At 50.6% G+C, this 21524-nt stretch overlaps 1 protein-coding gene across 1 annotated transcript in view; it reads left to right on the top strand.

Moving 5' to 3' along the window:
* ALK (ALK receptor tyrosine kinase) overlaps positions 1 to 21524 on the top strand; it is a 759079-nt gene that overhangs the window by 695181 nt on the left and 42374 nt on the right. The window contains exons 13-16 of the mRNA XM_081484296.1: positions 12493 to 12643; positions 16988 to 17119; positions 17886 to 18030; positions 20613 to 20795. Of these exons, the coding sequence (XP_081340422.1) occupies positions 12493 to 12643; positions 16988 to 17119; positions 17886 to 18030; positions 20613 to 20795 (611 nt within the window). The remainder of the gene's footprint in view (positions 1 to 12492; positions 12644 to 16987; positions 17120 to 17885; positions 18031 to 20612; positions 20796 to 21524) is intronic.

The following is a 21524-nucleotide window of genomic DNA, read 5'->3' as shown; positions in this document are numbered from 1 at the left end:
TCTGTCCATGAGATTTCCCAGACAAGTATACTGAAGTGGGTTGCCATTTCCTTTTCCAGGGGATCTTCCTGACCCAGGGATTGAACTCATGTAGGTCTCCTACATTAGCAGACAGATTCTTTACCAACTGAGCCACTAGGGAAGCCTTGCGAAGAGTGTGATTGTATAGGTCTGGAGTGGGGCCCAAGAATATACATTTCCTTTTTTTTCATGCTAAACATTTTTACATTAATGAAGCAAATATGACGACACATTGGCGTTTACTGGATGCAGATTGAGGAGGGAGACATAAGTGGTATTCATTGTACTCATGGAATCCATCTACACATTTGTTCATCGAGAATATGAATTTCTAGCAAGTTCTCAGGTGATGCTGATGCCACCCCCGAAAACCACTGGGTTCGTCACACCCCAGACTGTCATCTTCTCACAGCTCGATGATGGGGGCAAGGTCAATGCCGCAATCCTCCTTACAAAGGAGGGAACTGAAGCTCAGAGTCAGGAGCCTCCCCATAGCCACGGGGTCCAGAAATTGCCTCCAGGCCCAGACTTCTGAGGCCCAGCCCCTGGAGGCTGCTTGCACAGCACATGGCTGGGCTGTGTAAACAGGAAGCATAATTATGCCATCATTCGGGCAAATGCCCCCTCCCCTCCCCTCCCCAGCGTGGAGTGGGAAATGAGCTGCTTCCCTTCCGGCAGTCCCCAACCCCCCCTCGCCCCCCCATACAGCCTCAACCCCCCGGGGAAGGAAAGGAGCTTCTCAGGTTGCCCTGTTTTCAGTGCAGTCCCACCCCTTGGGACCTCCTGTAAATGTGTTCTGGGGAAACCCTAAGTGCTTTTTAAATGACATTCTGGGCAGAAATGCAATAACAAGGTTTGGCTGCAATGAGATTAGCAGCTCCAGGTCCCACAAATCCCCAGTAAATGGCCGAAGACATCCGGCTACCCCTGCCCCTACCACACTGAGCAGGTCAGGCCTCCCTTCCTGCCTGGCTGACTTTCTAGAGGTCACCCGCTGTCCTAGAGAGAAGAGGATACATGTCTGTTGAGGACCCACTAGGTATTTCTCCTCCTTGTAACAATGAGTAGATGAGTAGATGTCATTATTATTGTTTTTATCTGTATTCCCTTGTTTCCATATGAAGAAACTGGAATCAGGAAGTTAAGCAACAGATCTAAGGCCACATGTATGTGTGTGCACGCATATGTGCTAAGTCACTTCTGTGTCTGACACTTTTGTAAGAGTCGAACTGTAGCCCACCAGCTCCTCTGTCCATGGGATTGATTCTCCAGGCAAGCATACTGGAGTGGATTGTCATTTCCTCCTCCAGGGTATCTTCCTGACCCAGAGATCTAACCGGCATCTCATATCTCCTACATTGGCAAGTGGGTTCTTTACCACTGGCACCACCTGGGAAGCCCCCCTAAGCCCCGCTAAGGCCCCCTCAGTGACAAAGATGGAATTTGAACCAAGGACCCTCAGGCTCAAAGTCTGTGTGTTCCCTCCATTAAAACTCACATCTGGACTCTGAGATGCAAGAAACAGGAAATGGGGGCAGGGGGATCCATAGGACCCACACAGCACCCACCTCCTGGAAACCTCCAGAAATGAGAGCCTGGGAGGGGAGGCCCCACTGCCTGAAGGGAGACTGGCCAGCCTAGCCCTTGGTGCAGATCCCTATGTACGAAAAACAGCATGAAGAAGGCAGCAGAGGAGCAGCAAGGCAGACAGAGACCTCAACAATTACCTCCAGCAACACCTGCTGTCGCATCCTTGCCCAGGGCAACTCCCAAGTTAGACTGGCTCAAAGTCCCCTGAGTAAGAGGCCCTCTTAGGCTGTGTTCCCCCTGAGACAGGGTGAATCAGACCCACTTCCAGACTTGGGCAGGTCATTTAGTCCCTTTAGACTCTATTTTCCCATCTGTTAAAGGTGAGGGTTAGGAGTTGCTGACACCTGTCCAATTGGTTGCAAAGATCACATACAAGTACCTCGCATGTGTCCTGCACGTGATAGGTGCTGCCCAGCCCAACATCTGCAAGAAATCTGCTGGAGTAACCATGATGTCAGGCGGTAGCCAGACAGCATTTCCAGAACAGCAGTAGTTTCCAACTTCTGTGCTTCCAAGGACTTTTTTCTGACTCTTTTTGAAAGAGTATGCCTGCCAAACTATACTTATTAAATAATAATTAATTCATTTCCCCATTTTTTATTAATCACAGCCATATCCAAGTCTAGCCAGGTTTCTGATCTACGTGAATTGCCACAGTATCACCACCTGTGTTGCTATAAGCCCAGCCCAAATGGGAGAACTGTTTCCATCTCTCTCTTTGGAATGTTCAGACTAGCTAGCTCGAAGCCCCCAGCACTGCCTACTGCACACTCACCAGAAACACACAGGAGCCATTTTTCTGTTGAAGCAAGACACTGAAGTGCCCACATTGCTAAAGGGGGCTTTTTTGAACTGGCCTGAGAAGCACCATATCAAAATGAAAGAATCAAAACCCAAAAATGTTTGGTTTGGGTTTTGTTGTTGCTGTTGACTCCTTGTTTTTTAACCCAACAAAGGCTGTTACAGATATTCCTGACCCTCATTTCATCCTTGACCTTAGATGAGGCTTGGACAATAATGTCTGTTGGTCACATAATGTCACATCAAAGAAGCAGACCATTTAATGATTTGCTATAAATCATTATAGCACATCAAAGTGCTATGCGTGCATGCATGCTAAATCGTTTCACTCGTGTCTGACTCTTTGCGACCCCATGGACTGTAGTCCACCAGGCTCCTCTGTCCATGGAATTTTCCAGGCAAGAATACTGGAGTGGGTTGCCATTTCCTCCTCCAGGGGATCTTCCCAACCCAGGGATTGAACTTGTGTCTCCTGTGTCTCCTGCATTGGCAGGTGGATTCTTTACCCACTGAGCCATCTGGGAGGCTCCAAAGTGCTATGGACCAGATCAAAATGTCCCCCAATCAGAATATCCAGGTTGAGGGGTCAGGTGCCTTTTTTCTCGAAGATATTTTCTCCATAGTAACTAATACTAATCCTTATTTAGTAAGTACAGTTCATCCAGTGAGACAAACAGGGCACACAGAAGACATGTGATAAAAGGTTCTCGAGAACAGAAAGGTTGGGAGCATTCCTTAGGGAGTCCATCTATTCCTAGAAGAGTGTGGCACTCAGCTAGTGCTGTTTGACTGCAGCCTGAGACCTGGCACTGTTATTGCTCCAGTCAAGGTCTCTACCTACTGATCAGAGAGGTTAAGGAAAAGAAACTATTACTTACCAAGCACCTACTGTCTGCCAAGGTGGGGCACCATTGTCTGAGGCTTCCTCAGGGATGCATACAGGTGAAAACACTCCCACTCTTTTTTTTTTAATTAATTTGTATTAGAGTATAGTTACTTACAATGTTGTGTTAGATTCTGCTGTACAGCACAGTGAATCAGTTATACATTTACCTGCTCTTTTTTATATTCTTTTCCCATATAGGTCATTACAGAGTATTGAGTAGAGTTCCCTGTGCTATATAGTAGGTTCTTGCATATGTGTGTTAGTCGCGCAGTCACATCCAACCATTTGCAACCTCATGGGCTGTAGCCCACCAGGCTCCTCTGTCCATGGCATTCTCCAGGCAAGAATACTGGAGTGGGTAGCCATTTCCTCCTCCAGGGGATCTTCCTGACTCAGGGATCGAACCCGAGTCTCCTGCACTGCAGGTGGTTTCTTTACCATCTAAGCCACCAGGGAAGCCCAGGTTCTTATTAGTTACCTATTTTATGTATTGTACTGAAAGCACGCACATGCACACACACACACACACACACACTCACTGCTGTCCTGTCCTGAGCTTCCCCTTCCCCTGGATTTGCTACTTCCTCTGTCAAAACAGGAGAAGTGTCCACACCTGCTCCCCTCCTGCTTTGCAAATTCAGGGAACCATACTAAGCACCTATTAGGACACTGTGCCTGACACCTAAGTATATAAAGGGAACAAGATACAGTCTCTGCCCCCAAAGGAGCCCCAGCCAATAGCGGACATAGGAACAAAGCATTTCGGTGTGAGGTACAAATGCCACACCAGAGGTTTATACACCGCCCTGCCATCAGAGGCCAGGGGAAGGGCGTGAGTTCATGGGTGGCTTCCACAAGGAGACAGAAGCCTGAGTTTCAGTCTTGAAGGTGACAGAGTTGTCTGTGAAGAAGAGGGGAGGGCCTTCCTGGTGGAAAGAGCCCCTGGGGAAGCCAGGGGAGCTGGGGCCTGCAGGAGCTGAGGCAAGACATGGCCCTGAGGCTGGAGCCTCACCTCCCAGAAGCATTTGCTCCTTCTGGTGACGGTGTGAGGAGGAGAGAAACAAGCAGGGAGGCAGGGAGAGCAGAGGGAAGTTTTTGAGGTCATCAAGAGGCAAGAGTCAAGTGGGGCTAGACCAGGGCAGGGGAAACATGGCGGGAGGGGTTGATACGTTTGGGAGGTAGAGTCAGCATGACTGCAGGACTGAGTGGATGGGGGATAGGGGAGCAGACAGTACCCAGGAGCACAGTCGTGAGTCAGGGGCTGAGGAAGCCAGGACAGTGAGTGAAAGCTCCTGTCCAAAGGAGCCTGACTGGGAAGGACAGGCAAGAATTAGGGTAACAGGGAGGGGGGCACCTGATTTGGGAGGTTTCCCAGTTTGGTTCTGAGTGCCCTTGGGGGTGGGTCAGAGCACGAGTGTGGACTGTGGGTTGTGCTGGGGCAAGAGTCTCAGCCTCCCCGTGAAATGGAGGCACATGCCCAGCTGTGAGGCCTGGGGGTATTTAATAGGATTCCGTGTGTGACACACCCGCGCTGGGGCAGCCCACATGCCAGAGGTGTTGGCCAGCCAGCCTCTCACTCTTCCTGACTTTTTCCGATCTTCATCCTTCTCTCCCTCCCCCGAGGCCACCTACCTGTCTTCCTTCCTTTCTACCTCTCCAGGGTTCCACATCCTTTCCAGCCCTCCTCCTCCCCCAGCTTCACACACACACACACACACACACACACACACACACACACACACACACACACACACACACACGCACGCACGTATACGCACGCGCACACAGATCGTCCATAAAATCATTTGTCAAGCACAACCCACAGCTCCTGACAGCAGCTCTCACATAGTTCGCTTGTTTCCCAGACATAGCGTGCAGGAGGTCCCAGATCGCAGCTGCAGCCAGCCAAGCCCGCCCACAGACCTGGCCGCAGCTGTTCCTGATGGCCTCTGTCCCTGACACTCATTTCCTCACCTGGCTCCAGAGACCAGTGAGTGCAGCTGGATCACACCATCATTCAGATCTGTCCGCAGCCATGGAGCACCTACTGCATGCTAGGCTCTGAGCCAGGGAAAGGATGGGGGTGGTGTCCTTGTAGAGAGGACTGAGCCTCTGGTCTTTACAAAGACCACAGAGCAGAAAAGCTCAATAACAGTTCACAATGCCAGGACAGTTCTAGACAACTGTAGAGGAGAGTTGCAGGCATGACTCCTTGCCAGGGTAATGGTGCAGATAGCCATCGCCCTAGAGAGCATAGCGCAGGGCAAGTCAGAGTGTGGGCCTGTGGGGTGTATGGAGTGAAGATCCATGAGCTGCAGGCAGAATGAAGCTTGGGTTCTACCTCTGATACACTGTGTGACATTGGAAGTGTGCCTTCCCTCCGCTTTAGGGGCCTCATCTGTTGAAGGAGGGGTAAGAGGGAGAGGTCACTGAGGTCTCTTCTAGCTCTCGTACTCCTGGGTCAGAAAGGCAGTATGGAACGAGTGGACGATGGGTCTTGCTCATCGGTGCAAAACCGGAATGGAACAGGGACAGCCTCTACTGCTGACCTGGGTGTCACCTGATGGCTCGAAGGACCCATCTGGGTCATCCGACTATACATCTGAACAGAGACCTCGCGCTGCCAAAGCCCTGTGCACATCCAGCGTCTCCGAACACACCCAGCATCTCCGTGCTCTCACAGCAACCAGAGGCTGGATGGATACACAGGGTGGACCTTACTGTTCTGATTTCCCAGAGGAGGAAAGCAAGCCTCAGAGGACAGAGGGATTTGCCCAAGTCCAGCTAGGTGTTAAAGGCAGAGCCCAGATAGGGTGTAGGAGAGAAATGAGGTGTCCCTGCTTCTGCAAGAGGGGTCCCCTCGCTCCCTCCCCTCCACCGTCCCTGGCAACCCTGTGCTGCACACCAGCTGCGCTCTCCTTTCAGGCTCCGGCAGGCAGCCACTTTGATTTGCTGCTAATTCTTTATTTAAAAAAGATTCACAACTCAATTACATCAGGTAACAATAGTTCACAGTCAATAATACAAAACGCAAACCCAATAAACATTCATTCTGACCAGGGGACATAGATTTAGATGAAGAAAAACAAAAAAATTACAGCATCAGCTCGTTGAGAACAGTATCCTGTAATTTCCAGTAAATTGGAATCATGGCGAGTCGTTTTCCCCACTTGAGTGGCAGGTATATTAATTTGTTGGCATTTGTCAACCATCAAAATAAGTTGTTTACAAGGGATAGGAAGAAAGATTCAGAGAGTCAGGCTGAGGTTATTATTCTGGCAGGAGATTGTGTAACGTGATTCATATGATTCAGGGGTCTTCAGAAGCACCAGGGCTGGCCTGTACTCCCTGTGGAGATAGGTCCAGGGTGAAACTGAACACCCTTGACCTAGGCCCCTCGGCCACACCCTACTCCACCTACTGCCCTGCTCTCTAGAATCTGGGGCCTCATCCAGTCACCCCCTTCTGCCTCCCGGAAGTCACCCCAGGAGAGGAGTGGACAGGCTCACCAGGGATAGATTAGAACAGTTACCCTTTGTTACTCACTAAAGGGGCTGAACTAGCATGCGTGCATGCTAAGTTGCTTCAGCCGTGTCCAACTCTTTGCACCCCTGTGGACTGTAGCCTGCCAGGCTCTTTTGTCCATGGGATTCTCCAGGCAAGAATACTGGAGTGGGTTGCCATGTCCTCTTCTAGGGCATCTTCCCAACCCCAGGGATTGAACCAACGTCTGCTGTGGCTCCTGTATTGCAGGCAAATTCTTTACCGCTGAGCCACCAGGGAAGCCCCAGGCCCCTTATAAGGGGCATTATCTCATGGAACTCTCACAACAACCTTTCAAGGTAGGTATTATTATCCCCCTCTTATAGATGAGGAAACTGGAGCTTGGAGAGGGTACATAACCTGCCCAAGGTCACAAAGCTGGTGAGTAACAGGGCCAGAACCAGAAGAGGGAAGCAAAGTGCCTTGGACACAAAAGTCCAGGAGGCTCTGGCTCTCGGGGTGGCCCAAGTGCAAGGCTGGCACCTGAATGGGGGACATCTCACCCAGATCCCGAGTGGGGGATGTCTCACTCAGCACCTGGGTGGGGGATGTCTCACCCAGCTCCTGGCCCTGAGGGACAGAGCTGGATCTAGATCCAGAGTTCCAAAGAACAGCAAGGAGAGACAAGAAGTCCTTCTTCAGTGAACAGTGCATAAAACTAGAAGAAAACAACAGAAGGGGAAAAACTAGAGATTTCTTTAGGAAAACTGGAAATACCAAGGGAACATTTCACCCAAAGATGGGCACAATAAAGGACAGAAATGGTAGAGACCTAGTAGATGCCGAAGAGATCAAGAAGAAATGGAAAGAATAACTGTCCAAAATAACACGGAATAACTGTCCAAAAAAGATCTAAATGATCTGGATTACTATGATGGTGTGGTCAGTCACCCAGAGTCAGACATTCTGGAGCATGAAGTCAAGTGGACTTTAGGAAACACTGCTGTTAATAAAGCTAGTGGATGTGATGGAATTCCAGTAGAGCTATTCAAAACCCTAAAGGATGATGCCATCAAGGTGTTGCATTCAATATATCAGCAAATCTGGAAGACCCAGGAGTGGCCACAGGACTGGAAAAGTTCAATCCTCACCCCAATTCCCAAGAAGGGCATACTAAAGAATGTTCTAACCATCAGACAATTGCCTTCATCTCCCATACTAATAAGGTCATGCTTAAAATCTTGCATGCTAGGCTTTAGCATTATGCAAACCAAGAACTTCCAGATGTCCAAGCTGGGTTTTGAAAAGGAAGAGGAACCAGAGATTGAGTTACCAACATTCACTGGATCATAGAGAAAGCTAGGGAATTCAAAAAAGAAAACATCTACCCCTGTTTCATCAACTGTGCTAAAGCCTTTGACTGTGTATATCATAACAAACTGCAAAGTTCTTAAAGAAATGGGAATACCAGACCATCTTACCTGTCTCCTGAGAAACTTGTGTGCAGGTCAAGAAGCAACAGTTAGAGCCCTGTATGGAACAAATGATTGGTTCAAGATTGAGAAAGAAGTATGACAGGGCTGTCTGCTGTCACCCTGTTTGCTTAACCTGTATGCTGAGCACATCATGAGAAATGCCGGGCTGGATGTGTTACAAGCTGGAATCAAGATAGGTGGGGGAAACATCAACAACCTCAGATATGCAGATGATACCACTCTAATGGCAGAAAGCAAAGAGGAACTAGAGCCTCTTGATGAGGGTGAGGGAGGAAAGTGAAAGAGTTGACTTAAGACTATATATTTAAAAAAGTAAGATCAAGGCATCCTGTCCCATTACTTCATGGCAAAAAGAAGGGGAGAAGGTAGAAGTAATGACAGATTTCCTTTTCTTGGGCTCTAAAATCACTGTGGATGGTGACTGCAGCAGTGAAATCAGATGACAATTGCTTCTTGACAGGAAAGCTATGACAAACCTAGACAGCATATTGAAAAGCAGAGACATTACTCTGCCAACAAAGGTCCTTATAGCCGAGGCTATGGTCTTCCCAGTGGTCACGTGTGGTTGTGAAAGTTGGACCATCAAGAAGGCTGAGAATTGAAGAATTGATGCTTTTGAACTGTGGTGTTGAAGAAGACTCTTGAGAGTCCCTTGGACTGCAAGGAGATCAAACCAGTCAAGACTAAAAGAAATCAGTCCTGAATATTCACTGGAAGGACTGAAGCTGAAGCTGAAGCTCCAATACTTTGGCCACCTGATTCGAAGAGCTGACTCATTAGAAAAGACCCTAATGGGAAAAATTGAAGGCAGGAAGAGAAGGGAATGACAGAGGATTAGATGGTTGTATGGCATCACCAACTCAATGGACATGAGTTTGAGCAAAGCTCCAGGAGATGGTGAAGGACAAGGAAGGCTGGCATGCAGCAGTCCATGGAGTCACAAAGAGTTGGACGCCACTGGGCAACTGAACAACAACAACAACTGTCTGCACCAGCCTGTGCTTTTTTCACTGTGGTACAGCCACCTGGAAGGGATGGGCCTTGTAGCAGCTAGAAGCTTCCAAGGGAGTGAAGCTCAGTAGTGGGATTTTGGGCCTCACCAGGCTGACCAGAGAGACACTGTCACCCCCACAAGTGGTCCAGGCAGGCAGCTTCTAGCTCCCTGTGTCTCGATGTTAGTCCAGGTGGAAATGTGGGGCTGAGGCCATCACACAGGAAAGCAAAATCCAGCTGCCAACACCTGGGTGCCAAGCTCCCCCCACCTTGCACTTGGCAGCAGTTTGCAGTCTTCTCGAATCCACTACTTACCCTCATGAGGGCAGGGGTCCTTGTCTTCATTTTTTCCTTGGCTAGGGGAAGCTGAGGCTCCGAGAGGTTAACCAAGTTGTACCAAGTCCCACAGCCAACAGAGTGCCCGGGTATGACTCAGAACTCAGGGCTTTTTCCATCTACCTCTCTGCCAAGAACGAGGTCAAGACCCAGATGGGGCTGGAGTTCAGACTTGGCTGGGGGCAGGAGAAATAGGAAAGAAGGCTTGGGGGGTGGGGGGAAGTGTCAGGAACAAACAACATCTAAAATATAATGCTTTGGCTAAATTTAAATGTGAGAGAGTTCAGAATGATTCATAATGCATGCAGATTGATGCAAATGACTATGCAAATGAGGCAGAAAGGAGGAGAAGGGTACAGCTCACCTCTCAACCATAGCAGGAGTGGGCAGAGCAAGGACTCCCTCTTGGGCAGCAGTTTTCCAAGCAAACCTCACCTTCAAAATGACTTTCTGAGGCAACCTGCCAAGGCCCCGGGGCCCTGAGACCCTGGGGCGGCAAGCTGGACAGATGTGGCCCGTATACATCCACGTCACTATCTCCACACTCAACCGGGTCTCTGGAATGCCCACCACCCCCACCCCACCCCCGGCCCCAGTCTGCCTTCTCTGAGCTAAATGATTCTGCTGCTTTCCTTTCACCAATGAGCCTTCCTTTTCCCTCCGCCTTTTAATCATCCTCATCACCTCTCTGTTTCTAATGGGTTGGGAGCGAGGGTTTGGCAGACAATCTGAGTGAGTCAGGATGGGCCAGTAGCTTCTCAGACCATATAACCTGCAGCAGCGTTCTGGAGGGCAGATGGCCTCCACGAGGGAAAATGTGGAGCTTTGGACCAGGGTTTGCCTAGTCCAGTGAATCCCTCTGTTCCTTGGTTTCCTCATCTGTCAAATGAGATCGCTAACAGCTCGTGTATATGGCTATTGGCAGTTGGATTCGGGGGTGGGGGGGATGCCATATGCATTCACGCCTAGCACATGGTCAGGAATCAGCCCTGCTTCCCTCTGCAGACCTCCCAGCCCCCTCTTCCCTACCCCAGCCCCCGACTTTTTTCCCTCTTCATTTCTGCTCACACAAGCCTGATTGCTACCCTCCACATCTTTCTGCTTGTCTAAGAGTCCTATCCATCCCTCATCTCCATCACAAAGCAGACCTCAAACACACACCCCGCCTACCCCCCAAAACCAGCCAGGGCCACCAGTGCCACTGCCCCCATGCCTGTCACAGTCATCTGCCCCCTTCCTGGGCCCTGAGCACCTGACAGCCCTGATTTTTGCAGAGATCTGCCACTTTCTTGGGTTTTTCACCCCATTGTCTCCTTCTGATGTTGACCCTCTCCATGCCCCTGTACGTTTGGAGAGGAATAAATGGTTCTTCTTTGACAAGGGAAGAATCTGGGACTCTGAGAGGACACACAGCAAGGAAATGGTCCGCTCTGGGCATGGAAGCCCAGAGCCCTTTGGTGCTTCCACTTTGCCTCCCCAGTCTCAGCACTCCCACAGGGAGATTTCTCTGGTCATAACTCTATCTCCCCAGTTTCTTTGTAAGCTCCTCGAGGGCCTGGAGCCCATCTCCCATCTCCTTTTAGGCACATGCCCTACACCAATGTGCAACGAGCTCGCATCAGAGCTGGCCCTGGAAGCAGAATGATGGGCTGAACTCTCCTTTGCTCTCTATGGAGACCTTGGTTCCTCAGCTGCCACGTCAGCCATCAGCTGGCCCTCCAGCCTTGTCTCTGAAGAACAGGCCTGAGTTCTGCCTTAGGACAGCCCCCAGGAGCTCCCTCCCATGCTAGGAACACAGGACATTTCCTAGAATTAAAGGTGGAGAAGCCACCACGTGTGCATGTGAACAAAACCACCTTGCAGCTCTCCCTCAAAGCTTTTCATAAAAGACCTTGGATCTGAATATGCAGGGACTCGAAAGCCCCCAAACTCCTTCCCTGGCAGCCAGTCTCTGGGGAGGCGAGTGTAGTAGGCACACTGCTCTTCTCATATGGTTCACCAATTGTATTCTTTGTCCCCCATCCTTGCTTGACCTCATCTCAACAGCCTCAGAGGCAGCAGGAATACCCCTGCATTCCCACACTCTGGTTTTATTTTCATAATGATTGGTTGTTTGTTGTCTGCACACACATGGCTCCAGACGGAGTTACTGGCGAGATGGGAATAAACAGTCTGTGCTCGTAAACACCACTCTCCTCTGTCATTCCACGTGGGACTCCTTGTGTCTAGAGCCCTTGGGGAGACTTTAAAACTTCGTACCAAGTCAATTACTGCTACTCCCATCAGTAAGAATAATAATAAATACTCAGTGAGTGCTTCTTATGTGCCAGCCACAATTCTGAGACGTAACCTCATTGCTTTAACCTTCACCACACACACGGGCTAGAAGGTAGGTTTTTCTCATCCCCATTTTACAGATGAGGAGCAGGAAAGTTCAGGAAAACTTTATAGATGAAGAACAGGAAAGTTGCTTGTCTAAGGTGGACCACATGAATCCTTTGATCTTGGACAGGGAGAGAAATCTATAATAGGAAACCCCAGGTATTCAGGACACCATCATCTAACACCCCACCTTAATGCAGATGCTCCCTATCTTCTCTTCTCTGTCTCCCCTCTCCCTCCTCCCTCTCCTCTCTTGTACCCCTTACTAGTTCTGTATCCTCCTAGTTGTGTGTATGAGGCGATTCCCTGTCCCTCTCTGAACTTGACTGCCCTCTCCTGACAGTAGACAGAGGACCCTCCTTGCTGACCTCGTGGGCTGATGCAGGGGACTGCCCTCCAGCACTAGGGTGGTGTGCTTGGCCTGCTGGGAACTGTGGGGTGGGCAGGAAGGGAGTCGGTCCTCACGCCCCAAGGCAGGAGCCCATGCGCTCTGTCCTGTTGCAGCATCTCCGGCTACGGGGCAGCTGGCGGGAAAGGTGGAAAGAACACAATGATGCGGTCCCACGGCGTGTCTGTGCTGGGCATCTTCAACCTGGAGAAGGATGACACGCTGTACATCCTGGTTGGGCAGCAAGGGGAAGACGCCTGCCCCAGCGTAAGTGCCCAGAGTGGGGGTTTCTCCTCCACCTTCCCCAGGACCCAGGCAGGTCCCTCGGGAACACCAATGCCAGACACACCCCATCAGGGAGCTTTCATTCAAAAAATGCAAGACTCACCCCTTGTTCTGCCTGAAATGCTCCTCCCTTTCCAGGGCCATTTGGGTGCCTGAGAAAGTGGGTGGTGTAGCTTTGGGCACTGCACATCCCTACGGGGATGGAGGCTGAGGCGTGGGTTTCATGAGCAGTCCTTAAAACTGAAGTCCTGAGTTCTGCTGAAATGGGCAAATGGTTGTTCCTCTCAGCACAAGTGCGAGTTGAAGCCCACTTCCTAAGCTTTCTTGCAAGGGCATCATTTTTTTTTAGCCATATCGTTATAAACAGGAAAATGCCAGACCAAACATGTCTTATTCAGCTCAAAATCACAGACTCACAGCCAATATATGTACATAAAGCCACAGAAAACATTCTGAAGGACACAGATAATAGTGGTTGCTTCTGGAGCAGGGACTGGAGTTGAGGGTACTTTGTCCGTAATGTCTGATATTGTTAGAAAAAGAATGCATTCATGTATTATTTGTGTGATTAAAATTTTTTAAGTTTTTTAAAGCATGGACTCAGAGCTGGAAGACCATGTAATCCATTTCTGCCCCATTTCACAGATGAGAAAGTGGAGACCGTGGAGGCAAAAGGACTTGTCCAGAGTCACTCATAATGCTCACAGAGACTCTGCCTCCTGTTTCTGATGCCCATATGTGCTGGGGCTTCAGTTTCTACCCTTTTTCTCCCTTTTCCTGTTATAGCACACCACCCGACAAGCTAGACTGTCATCCTCTCCAGCCCGAGACAGCCCTTCCTTCTGGTTCCTGATCCCACTGGGGTGTTCAGCTGTCAAACACAGAGCGCTCCAAGGGCAGCACTTAAGAAAGCCAATAGTGATCTAAGGTGGCCAGCAGGGGGAGACAGTGGGGCTAACAAAGCTGCAGCCATGCCTCTCAGCTGTGTTGAGGGAGGCAGGACCCAGGGTGCTGGCTGTCCACATGGGAACTCAGCACTCCACAGGGCGAGTCTCCACGTGGGCAGGCCACACCCTCATCTGATGGTGAACTTCTGCACCGGGTGAGGCTGGGGCAGGGGTCCAGCTTCTGGGACCCAGCACACAGGGCTCCTTCTCCAGAAGCTTATTCAAGAGCAGATTTGGAAGACAGAAGTGGTAATGAAGGTGATGAGTTCAATTCCACAGAATAACCTCAGGGCTCCTAAGAATCAGATCTCAGGCTGAGAGCCAGGGGTAAAGTACGGCGTCCCACCCCCAACCCCACCTTAAAGAGTGAAAACGAAGCAGCAGGAGTAAGCTTCACAGGTGCAATCTTGTGCCTGAGAAATGCCTGGACCCTTTTATTTAGCAGCTATAATCAAGACTTTCCAACCTGATATAATATATTAAGTCATTAAATTACAAGCTGCTGTAATTTTCACAGGAATTTATTGAGTGCTAATGTAATTCTTTCATCTAAGCAAAAATATTGCATTGACTTCTGCAAGGGACTTTTACTTGATTGGATCGTAATCAGTTATGTCTTTTCACAAGACTTTGTCCTTCTTTTTTTAATTCAGTTGTAATCTACTTGTTCCTCTGGATTGCTGCATTTTATCATTTTATTAATCAATCTGAAAGTGTTAGTCGCTCAGTCGCATCTGACTCTTTGCAACCCCATGGTCTGTCATGGAATTCTCCAGGCAAGAATACTGGAGAGGCTTGCCATTCCCTTCCCCGGGGGATCTTCCTGATCCAGGGATCGAACCCAGGTCTCCTGCATTACAGGCAGATTCTTCACTGTCTGAGCCACCAGGGAAGCCCCATTAATCAATCTACTTGCTCTTAGACTTTGAGGATGTGCAGGGCAAGTTTCAGAGAAGCCAAGGACAGAGGGCAGCCCCCTCTGCTGATCGGGTTGGGCATAGCATGGGTGTGGGGAAAGGAATTGGTCTTCCCAGTAGCTCCAGACCTCCACTCCTCCCAGAGGCCCATTTGAGTAAGGGAGAAAACCTTTTACAAGCATCACCTCAACCTCTGGTCCTCCCTAGGCTGAAAAATGGTGTGTAGAGAGGATCTTCTAGAGAATAAAGTAGACCCTAAGAATTAAACTGCAGATTTTGGCAACTCTGCTGGTGCTGCATGGAGTGGCTCTTCCTGTGTGCCTGGCCAACCAGAGCCTGGAATGGGCTCCAGCTGCTGGAACCCCGCCTCCCATCACACACACACACACATCCCTCAGTCCCAGTCCTGTGCACTGTAGGTTTTTTAGCAGCATCCCTGGCCTCTACACCCTGTTTAGCAGCATCACTGGCCAGTATCATCCATCAGAAATGACAATCAAAAATGCCCCCAGACATTTCCAAACATCTCCAGGATGGCAAAACCATCGGTCTAAAAGTCAGTTCCCACCACTCCCATCACACCCAAGGCAAGTATTGTGAGGGATCAGCCCACAGCCACCCAGCTCCCAAGTCTTTCAAATGTCTGACTTTCAGGAAGTCAGAAAAAGAAAGCAAATCATGGAAAAGTGATCAACTCTTCCAAATGCTGCTGTGGGCCCAGCAAGCTGCAGACTGAGACTCAAATCAAATGTCCCCTCCATACACACCTGATTCAGAGGGGACACCTGAGCCAGGGCAGTGAGGCATGGCCATGAGTCTGGGCTCTAGGAAACCAAAAGGCCATCCTTCGGCCCAGTTGCTTCCTCCGGCGATCTCCAGCCATCCGCAGGTTCTGCTCAGGATAAGAGGGCCTCCCCAACGGGTGGGGGCCCCCACTGCTGCCAGATGGAGGACAGGAGGAAAAGGAGCAGGGTGGAGGGACAGACCTTCTTAGCACACTGGGCAGCTGCCCAATTTATGGAGGAGGCAGTTCCAGGCAGATGGGCCAGCAAATCTCCAGTCAGGAAGCTAGACTGGACCCTGAACTCTGCCCTGCTCTGCCCTTCTGGCAGCACACATTTCCACCCCCTGCCCCTGTCTCTGCCCACAGGGAATGCGCCCAGCGTCTCAGGGCCTCCCCCAGGTTGCAGTTAGCAGGCTTTCCTTCCAGCAGACCCCATGCCACTCTGCCCCCGCCCCGGCCCTGCCCAGCACTGCACGTACACAGGAGGAATGTCAGCTGTCTACAATAGCAATTCACAGCCTTCCAACCACACTAAATCCACTCTAGAAAATTTCAAATTATTTCCATCATTAAATCCAAAATGCCATAAAACAAATTGCGTCTCAGCTGTTTATCTGGAAATTTCTCTAGTACTCATTCCCGGCACCCCTGAGTGCTTTAGCATAAGGAGTGGCTCGAGATGAATTGCCATGTCCACTGGCTGGTTACACAGCCACATTTGATGAAAATTTGATGTTTTATTGGCCTTTTTTCTATTAAGTGAAAGAAAATTCATTTTCCTCTGAGGTCAGACCGATGTGTGGTGAGTTCATCTCAGCTGCTGTGACCGACAAGCACAGTGGCTCTTCTTGAAACCCCACCCTCTTTGTTCAGGGATTCCAGGATTCTGTGTCACAGGAATTTCCAGCATGTCCCCAGAGACTCCCAGATGCCTAGGCCTGCATCAGGTGGAATAAAATCCGAGTTTGGCTACCCACTGTTTTTTTGTTTTTTTCTCTTTACATGATGCTTCAAACTGCAACTTCTCAAAAAACCTCAATGGCTCCTCGCTGCTTAAAGAATGAAGTCCAGCTCCTTCTCTGTATTTGAGGCCTCTGGCCATGATCTGACTGTTTGGTTTAGTCTCCTCTACCCACTCCCATTTGGGCTCCCTCCAGCCCTGTCTTACCTCATGGGACCTTTGTCATCCCCTCTTCAGAATCCAAAGGGCCCCAACAAGTTGTCCCGGACCACCTCTCTGTCCTAAGATGGATTTTTCCAAGCTGAAGAAACTCCTTACATTTTTCCCCCAAATACCCCCACTTAGCACTTTCCTTCCTGCTGATCTCCTTCCCTGCAATGTCATAACTTTCCCCCACTCTCAGTGTTTTAAAAGCTCCGCATCCTGCAAGGCCCAACTGAATGCCACCTCCCCCAGGCAGTCCTCCATGCTCAGCAGTCCAGCAACAAAGCCTCGCTCTCCTTCCTCAACTTCCCATGCATTTTCTGTCTAAGAGGTCCCTGTGGTCCTTCTTCAATATTTCCCAGAGTGATAGTTATCCAAGTGTATTTTTTGTCTCCTCAACTCGACCATAAGCTATCTGAGAGATTGTCAGACCCTATCTTTTAGCATAGAAGGTCTGTCTGCTGGGAGGCGGAGGACCCTGGGCACAAACCTGAGGTGTTTTCGTTTCTCCAGACAAACCGATTAATCCAGAAAGTCTGCATTGGAGAAAACAACGTGATAGAAGAAGAAATCCGCGTGAACAAAAGCGTGCACGAGTGGGCAGGAGGGGGCGGAGGAGGGGGAGGAGCCACCTATGTGTTTAAGGTGAGGTCTGTGTGCCATTCCCCAGGGCAGGTGCCCTCTCTGCATCCTGGATTTGAATCCTCAGGACAGACCTAGAAACCAAGCACCTTGGGTGCTCTTAGCTCCACTTAAAGTTGAGGAAGCGGAGACCCATGGGGATATAAGGTTCCCTGTCTGTCCAGGAAAGAGCGGGCCCTTCTCATGCTGATGTCCCAGCCCAGTTTCACTAGGCAGGCCTTCACCATCCTGCTTCAGAGCCCCAGAGGGTCCCACTGTGCCCTCTTGTGTCCTCAGGTGGACTTTTCTGATATCATCGAAGATAGACAAAGATTTCCTGTTGGGTCCTCCTGCAGGGCCAGTGGTGCTGAGGGCTTAATCTTGAAGTTGTGAGGTCAAAACAGAGGGCCCTGCGTGCAGAGGAAGGAGAGAAGAGAGATCTGCTCTGAGCACCAGCTCGCAGATCCCTGAGGCTCGAGAGGCGCTTCAGGAAAGGGGCGGTATAAACAGCCCCAAAGACTGATGCTCGCCTCCCAGTGTTCATAGACATTTATATCTCCTGATGCTTTTGCTTCATTTACGAACTTGGACTGATACAGGAGCTGGGGGTTGAAGGGGACAGAAGAGCTCATGGGCTCTTGTAACATGAGATGGGAGCCCTCAGACCACCGAGCTGTCACCCACTGCCCAGCAGACACTCAGACACATTTAAGCATTTAAATGGCTCAGGGGTCTCCAGGGTGGGAGCCCTGCTTGGTTTCTTAATCTCTGAATGTCTCTCCCCTGGCAGATGAAGGACGGCGTGCCAGTGCCTCTGATCATTGCAGCCGGCGGTGGTGGCAGGGCCTATGGGGCCAAGACAGACACGTTTCACCCAGAGAGACTGGAGAATAACTCCTCAGTCCTAGGGCTGAACGGCAATTCTGGAGCTGCAGGTAAATCTCTGCAAGCCCAGCCTCTCCCAGAATGGTCCTCCAGGACTGTGTGAGCTTCACCTTGGCTGGGCACCATCACACACCTGTGGGCATCTTAGTCATGGGCCCTTGAGATGCTGGGAGCTCTGGATATTGGTACTGGGATCAAAAGAGGAAAGACAGGTCACACCTTGGGGATCCAAAGGCTGCCTGGCTGGTGTGGGGTTTGGACTTGCAGAAGGTCATTGAGAAAATGAGGCAGGAGGCAGCGTTCTGACTGCCAACCCAACCCTCCCTGGGATTTATCAAATGCAACTAGATATGAGCAGATGGAAGAAATCTAAGCGGGGTCGGCCTCCCAGGTCCCTGTGGTTTGTTTGTACTTCCAGGCCCTGGGCTGCCAGCTTACACACTCCTCACATGGAAAGAAAATCTCTGTGCATGGTAGGGCTTTCTGCCTCCTTAGTGAGAGCCAGTCACACAGAGATGGGGACAGGCTCTGAAGGAGATGTGAATTCCCTGTTTCCTCTGAAGTCAACCATTCATCTTTGTGTTTTGTTTTCTCCACACTCAGACCAAGGGAGGATTTTTTAAGGCATTTAGAGATTTGAGCTTAATTAAAATAAATACTCAAACTTTCTCTTCAACTGAGAGATAGCTAGAGAAAGAGGAAGGAGAAACAGTCATTGTGTTCACAGCGAGGAATTACCTCAGTGATATTTACAGCGCCCCTTACGTCAGTCAGCATTTAATAAATTACGAAACATTTCCACATCTATTATGCATGTTCTTTTCAAAACAGTCCTGTAGGGTTTTCCAGACATATTATTTTCATTTTACAGAAGTGTCAAGAAGCTCACTGAAAGTTGTAGGGTTTTTTTTCCCCTCAAGATGACCAAACAGTTTCATACTTAATCCATTTTTTAAAATGTTGTTGTTGATGTGTTTTTACTTTTATGCCCATTGTTTTCTTTTCCACACATTTGCTTGAAGGCTGGGATGTGCAGGATGCAAGGGTAGGGTGCTGGGGGCAGGGGAAGGGGAGCAGACTTGGTTTCAGGCCCATCTCATCCTAATTTATTTACTAAGTTCATGGCCCCATGTAGCCACCGGAGCCCACTTCCAGCTAATGGAGCTGAGGGGGCCTTCCCTCCAGCACGTAACATAGACAACAGCCTTGACAGGCCCACACCCACTCTCCGGCTGGCAGAGGAAGGCCAGATTCTTGAAGTCCTGCCGCTTCCAGAACTGGCAGATGGTCCCCACGACTTGCCCAGGGCTCTGGTTATCCCTATTCTAGACCCAAGCTTATTCATGACCTTGACCTCATTTCCTGAAACCTGTCTCCCTCTTGCTAGCACCAGAGTCAGCCCTGTCTGCAACTTCCCCCCACCTACACGTCCCTCTGCTGCCCCCTCTGGGTCCAGAAGAACCTTGGCCAGGAGTTCTCCCAAAGAACTGAGATGTGTCCAGGCAGATTAACCCTTACGGTCCCAGCAGATGCAGGCACTGCTAGTTCTCTACGTTCCCGCCCCCCACCTTCTGCTGGAGCAGAAAGGGTTTTGGAGTCTCTGGAAGTAAACTGCTTCATGAAATGTCATACGGAACAATAGGGGGAGACAAAGTGGGGATCCTGGAGTTTCAAGGGCCTTGGGAGAGATGTATTATGGTCTGCCTGTGGCCTTAAGATAAAATTGCAATCAAGCTAGCTCTGTACAGACCCTTTGCAAGAGTTCGGAGCAGGCCCAGGCATAGGGAAGCACAGCTCCAGCTACTGCCCTTGTAACCAGAGCATCACCGCCTCTGCCGCCAGCCCTCTTTGCTCTTGACCTTGGAGCAGCAACTTAGACGCCGGCTGGCAAGACCCTGCCTGGGCTTCGGGGTGTGAGGCCTTCTGCATGTGTGTGTGTGTCTCGCAGATTCCCAACGATCCCTCCACTTGGTGGTTTATAAAATATCTCACACACTCCCTTTCTCCTTTGAGCCTAACGTCCACCCCATGAGGCGAGTCTCGTTATCTCCAAGTTACAGGTGAGGAAACCAAGGCTCAGACCAGGGAAGCTCTTGTCTAGTAAACAATTATAGCCCTTTGGGTTATCTGGTGCCTAATCCAGGATTGCTGCTAGGAATTTCACTGCTGTGACCTTGGTGGGGTTTTGACAGTTGGTCCTTGTTCTCGTTGGGATGAGAAGTTGTTAACGACATAAAGGCCAAGAGTTTCAGGAGTTGGCAGGCCCAGAGGGAAGGCAGAGGAACGGATTTAGTCGTCATGCCGCCTGTCCCCCCACAACCCTCGTCCCTCAATGGGCACAGTTTGGGGTTTTGAGCCAGAGGCCTGACAGGAAGCAGGGGTACACAGCCTGCTCCCATCTGGACATGCACAGCTGTGGCCAGAGCAGGTCTCCTTCCGGCAAAGGGCAGACGTCTGGTTTTCTAGCCGCGGACTCTGAAGGCCCCAGGCCCCACTGAAGACAAACTCCCTGGGCGCTGGATAGGGACGAGCACCCCTGGAAGACACTGAGTCCTGGGTTCTTTGCTAGACCCAGCAGCCACCCAAACCAGCCGGAATCCTCACTTAGGCGTTTCTCCATCTCTGCCTACAGGTGGTGGAGGTGGCTGGAGTGATAACACTTCCTTGCTCTGGTCTGGAAAATCTTTGCTGGAAGGTGCCACCGGAGGACATTCCTGCCCCCAGGCCATGAAGAAGTGGGGGTGGGAGACAAGAGGGGGTTTCGGAGGGGGTGGAGGGGGGTGCTCCTCCGGTGGAGGAGGCGGAGGATATATAGGTAAAGATGATTCGTGTTCAAGGTGTCACTCCCTCCCCTCTTAGTCCTAGGCACCTCCCTTCCCTGTCCTCTCCTCAGCCCTCGCCTGCCTGCCCCTGGCCCACCCCATGTGTGGACTGTTATGTGACCATGCACGCCTTCCTCCCGGCCCGCCAAACGAGCCAGAGGTAGGGTGCTGGCTCCCGAGCCAGCATCCTGCCTCGAGGTTTCGTCAGGACAGCATCAAGATCCCAGTGACTCTTGATCTCCCCCAAAGCTGATGATAAAGGGGCCTTGGCTTCCCAGACTCCTCTCTGAGCCACCCCCAAGGACGCATGAGAACCCTGGAGGCCAGACTCCTCCCTTTGGATGGCCTGGCCAGAGTCCTTGCCAAGCCAGCTCCCCGAGGACCTGGTTTGCAGCTTCTGGCCTCGGGGACTCCCTACTCTCCCTTCCCTACCCCAGCCCACCAGCTTCCAGAAGGGGCACCGTTCCCCATGCTGATGGGGGCTACTCCTGAGAGCAGCCGTGGGCAATCCCAGCCCAGCCCTTAAGCACGCAGCTGGCCCCTGGCCCCGGCTCTCCTCTGGGCTTCAGAGCAGAGCAGAAGAGCCTTCTGAAGCTGAGAGGCTGGGAGATGATGGCTCCAGTGCCCCCCAGATTAGGACACGATGCATGTACGCGCTGTGATGTGCTGTCTGTGTTTTGCTTTAAGGCTGTGTGTAAGATGCTTGTGTTAACTGGATGCTC

Source organism: Giraffa tippelskirchi, chromosome 4 (genome assembly GCF_054371585.1).
Source record: "Giraffa tippelskirchi isolate mGirTip1 chromosome 4, T2T-mGirTip1v1.2.pri, whole genome shotgun sequence".
Taxonomy (NCBI): Eukaryota; Metazoa; Chordata; class Mammalia; order Artiodactyla; family Giraffidae; genus Giraffa; species Giraffa tippelskirchi.
This window is presented reverse-complemented; position numbering and strand designations above follow the sequence as displayed.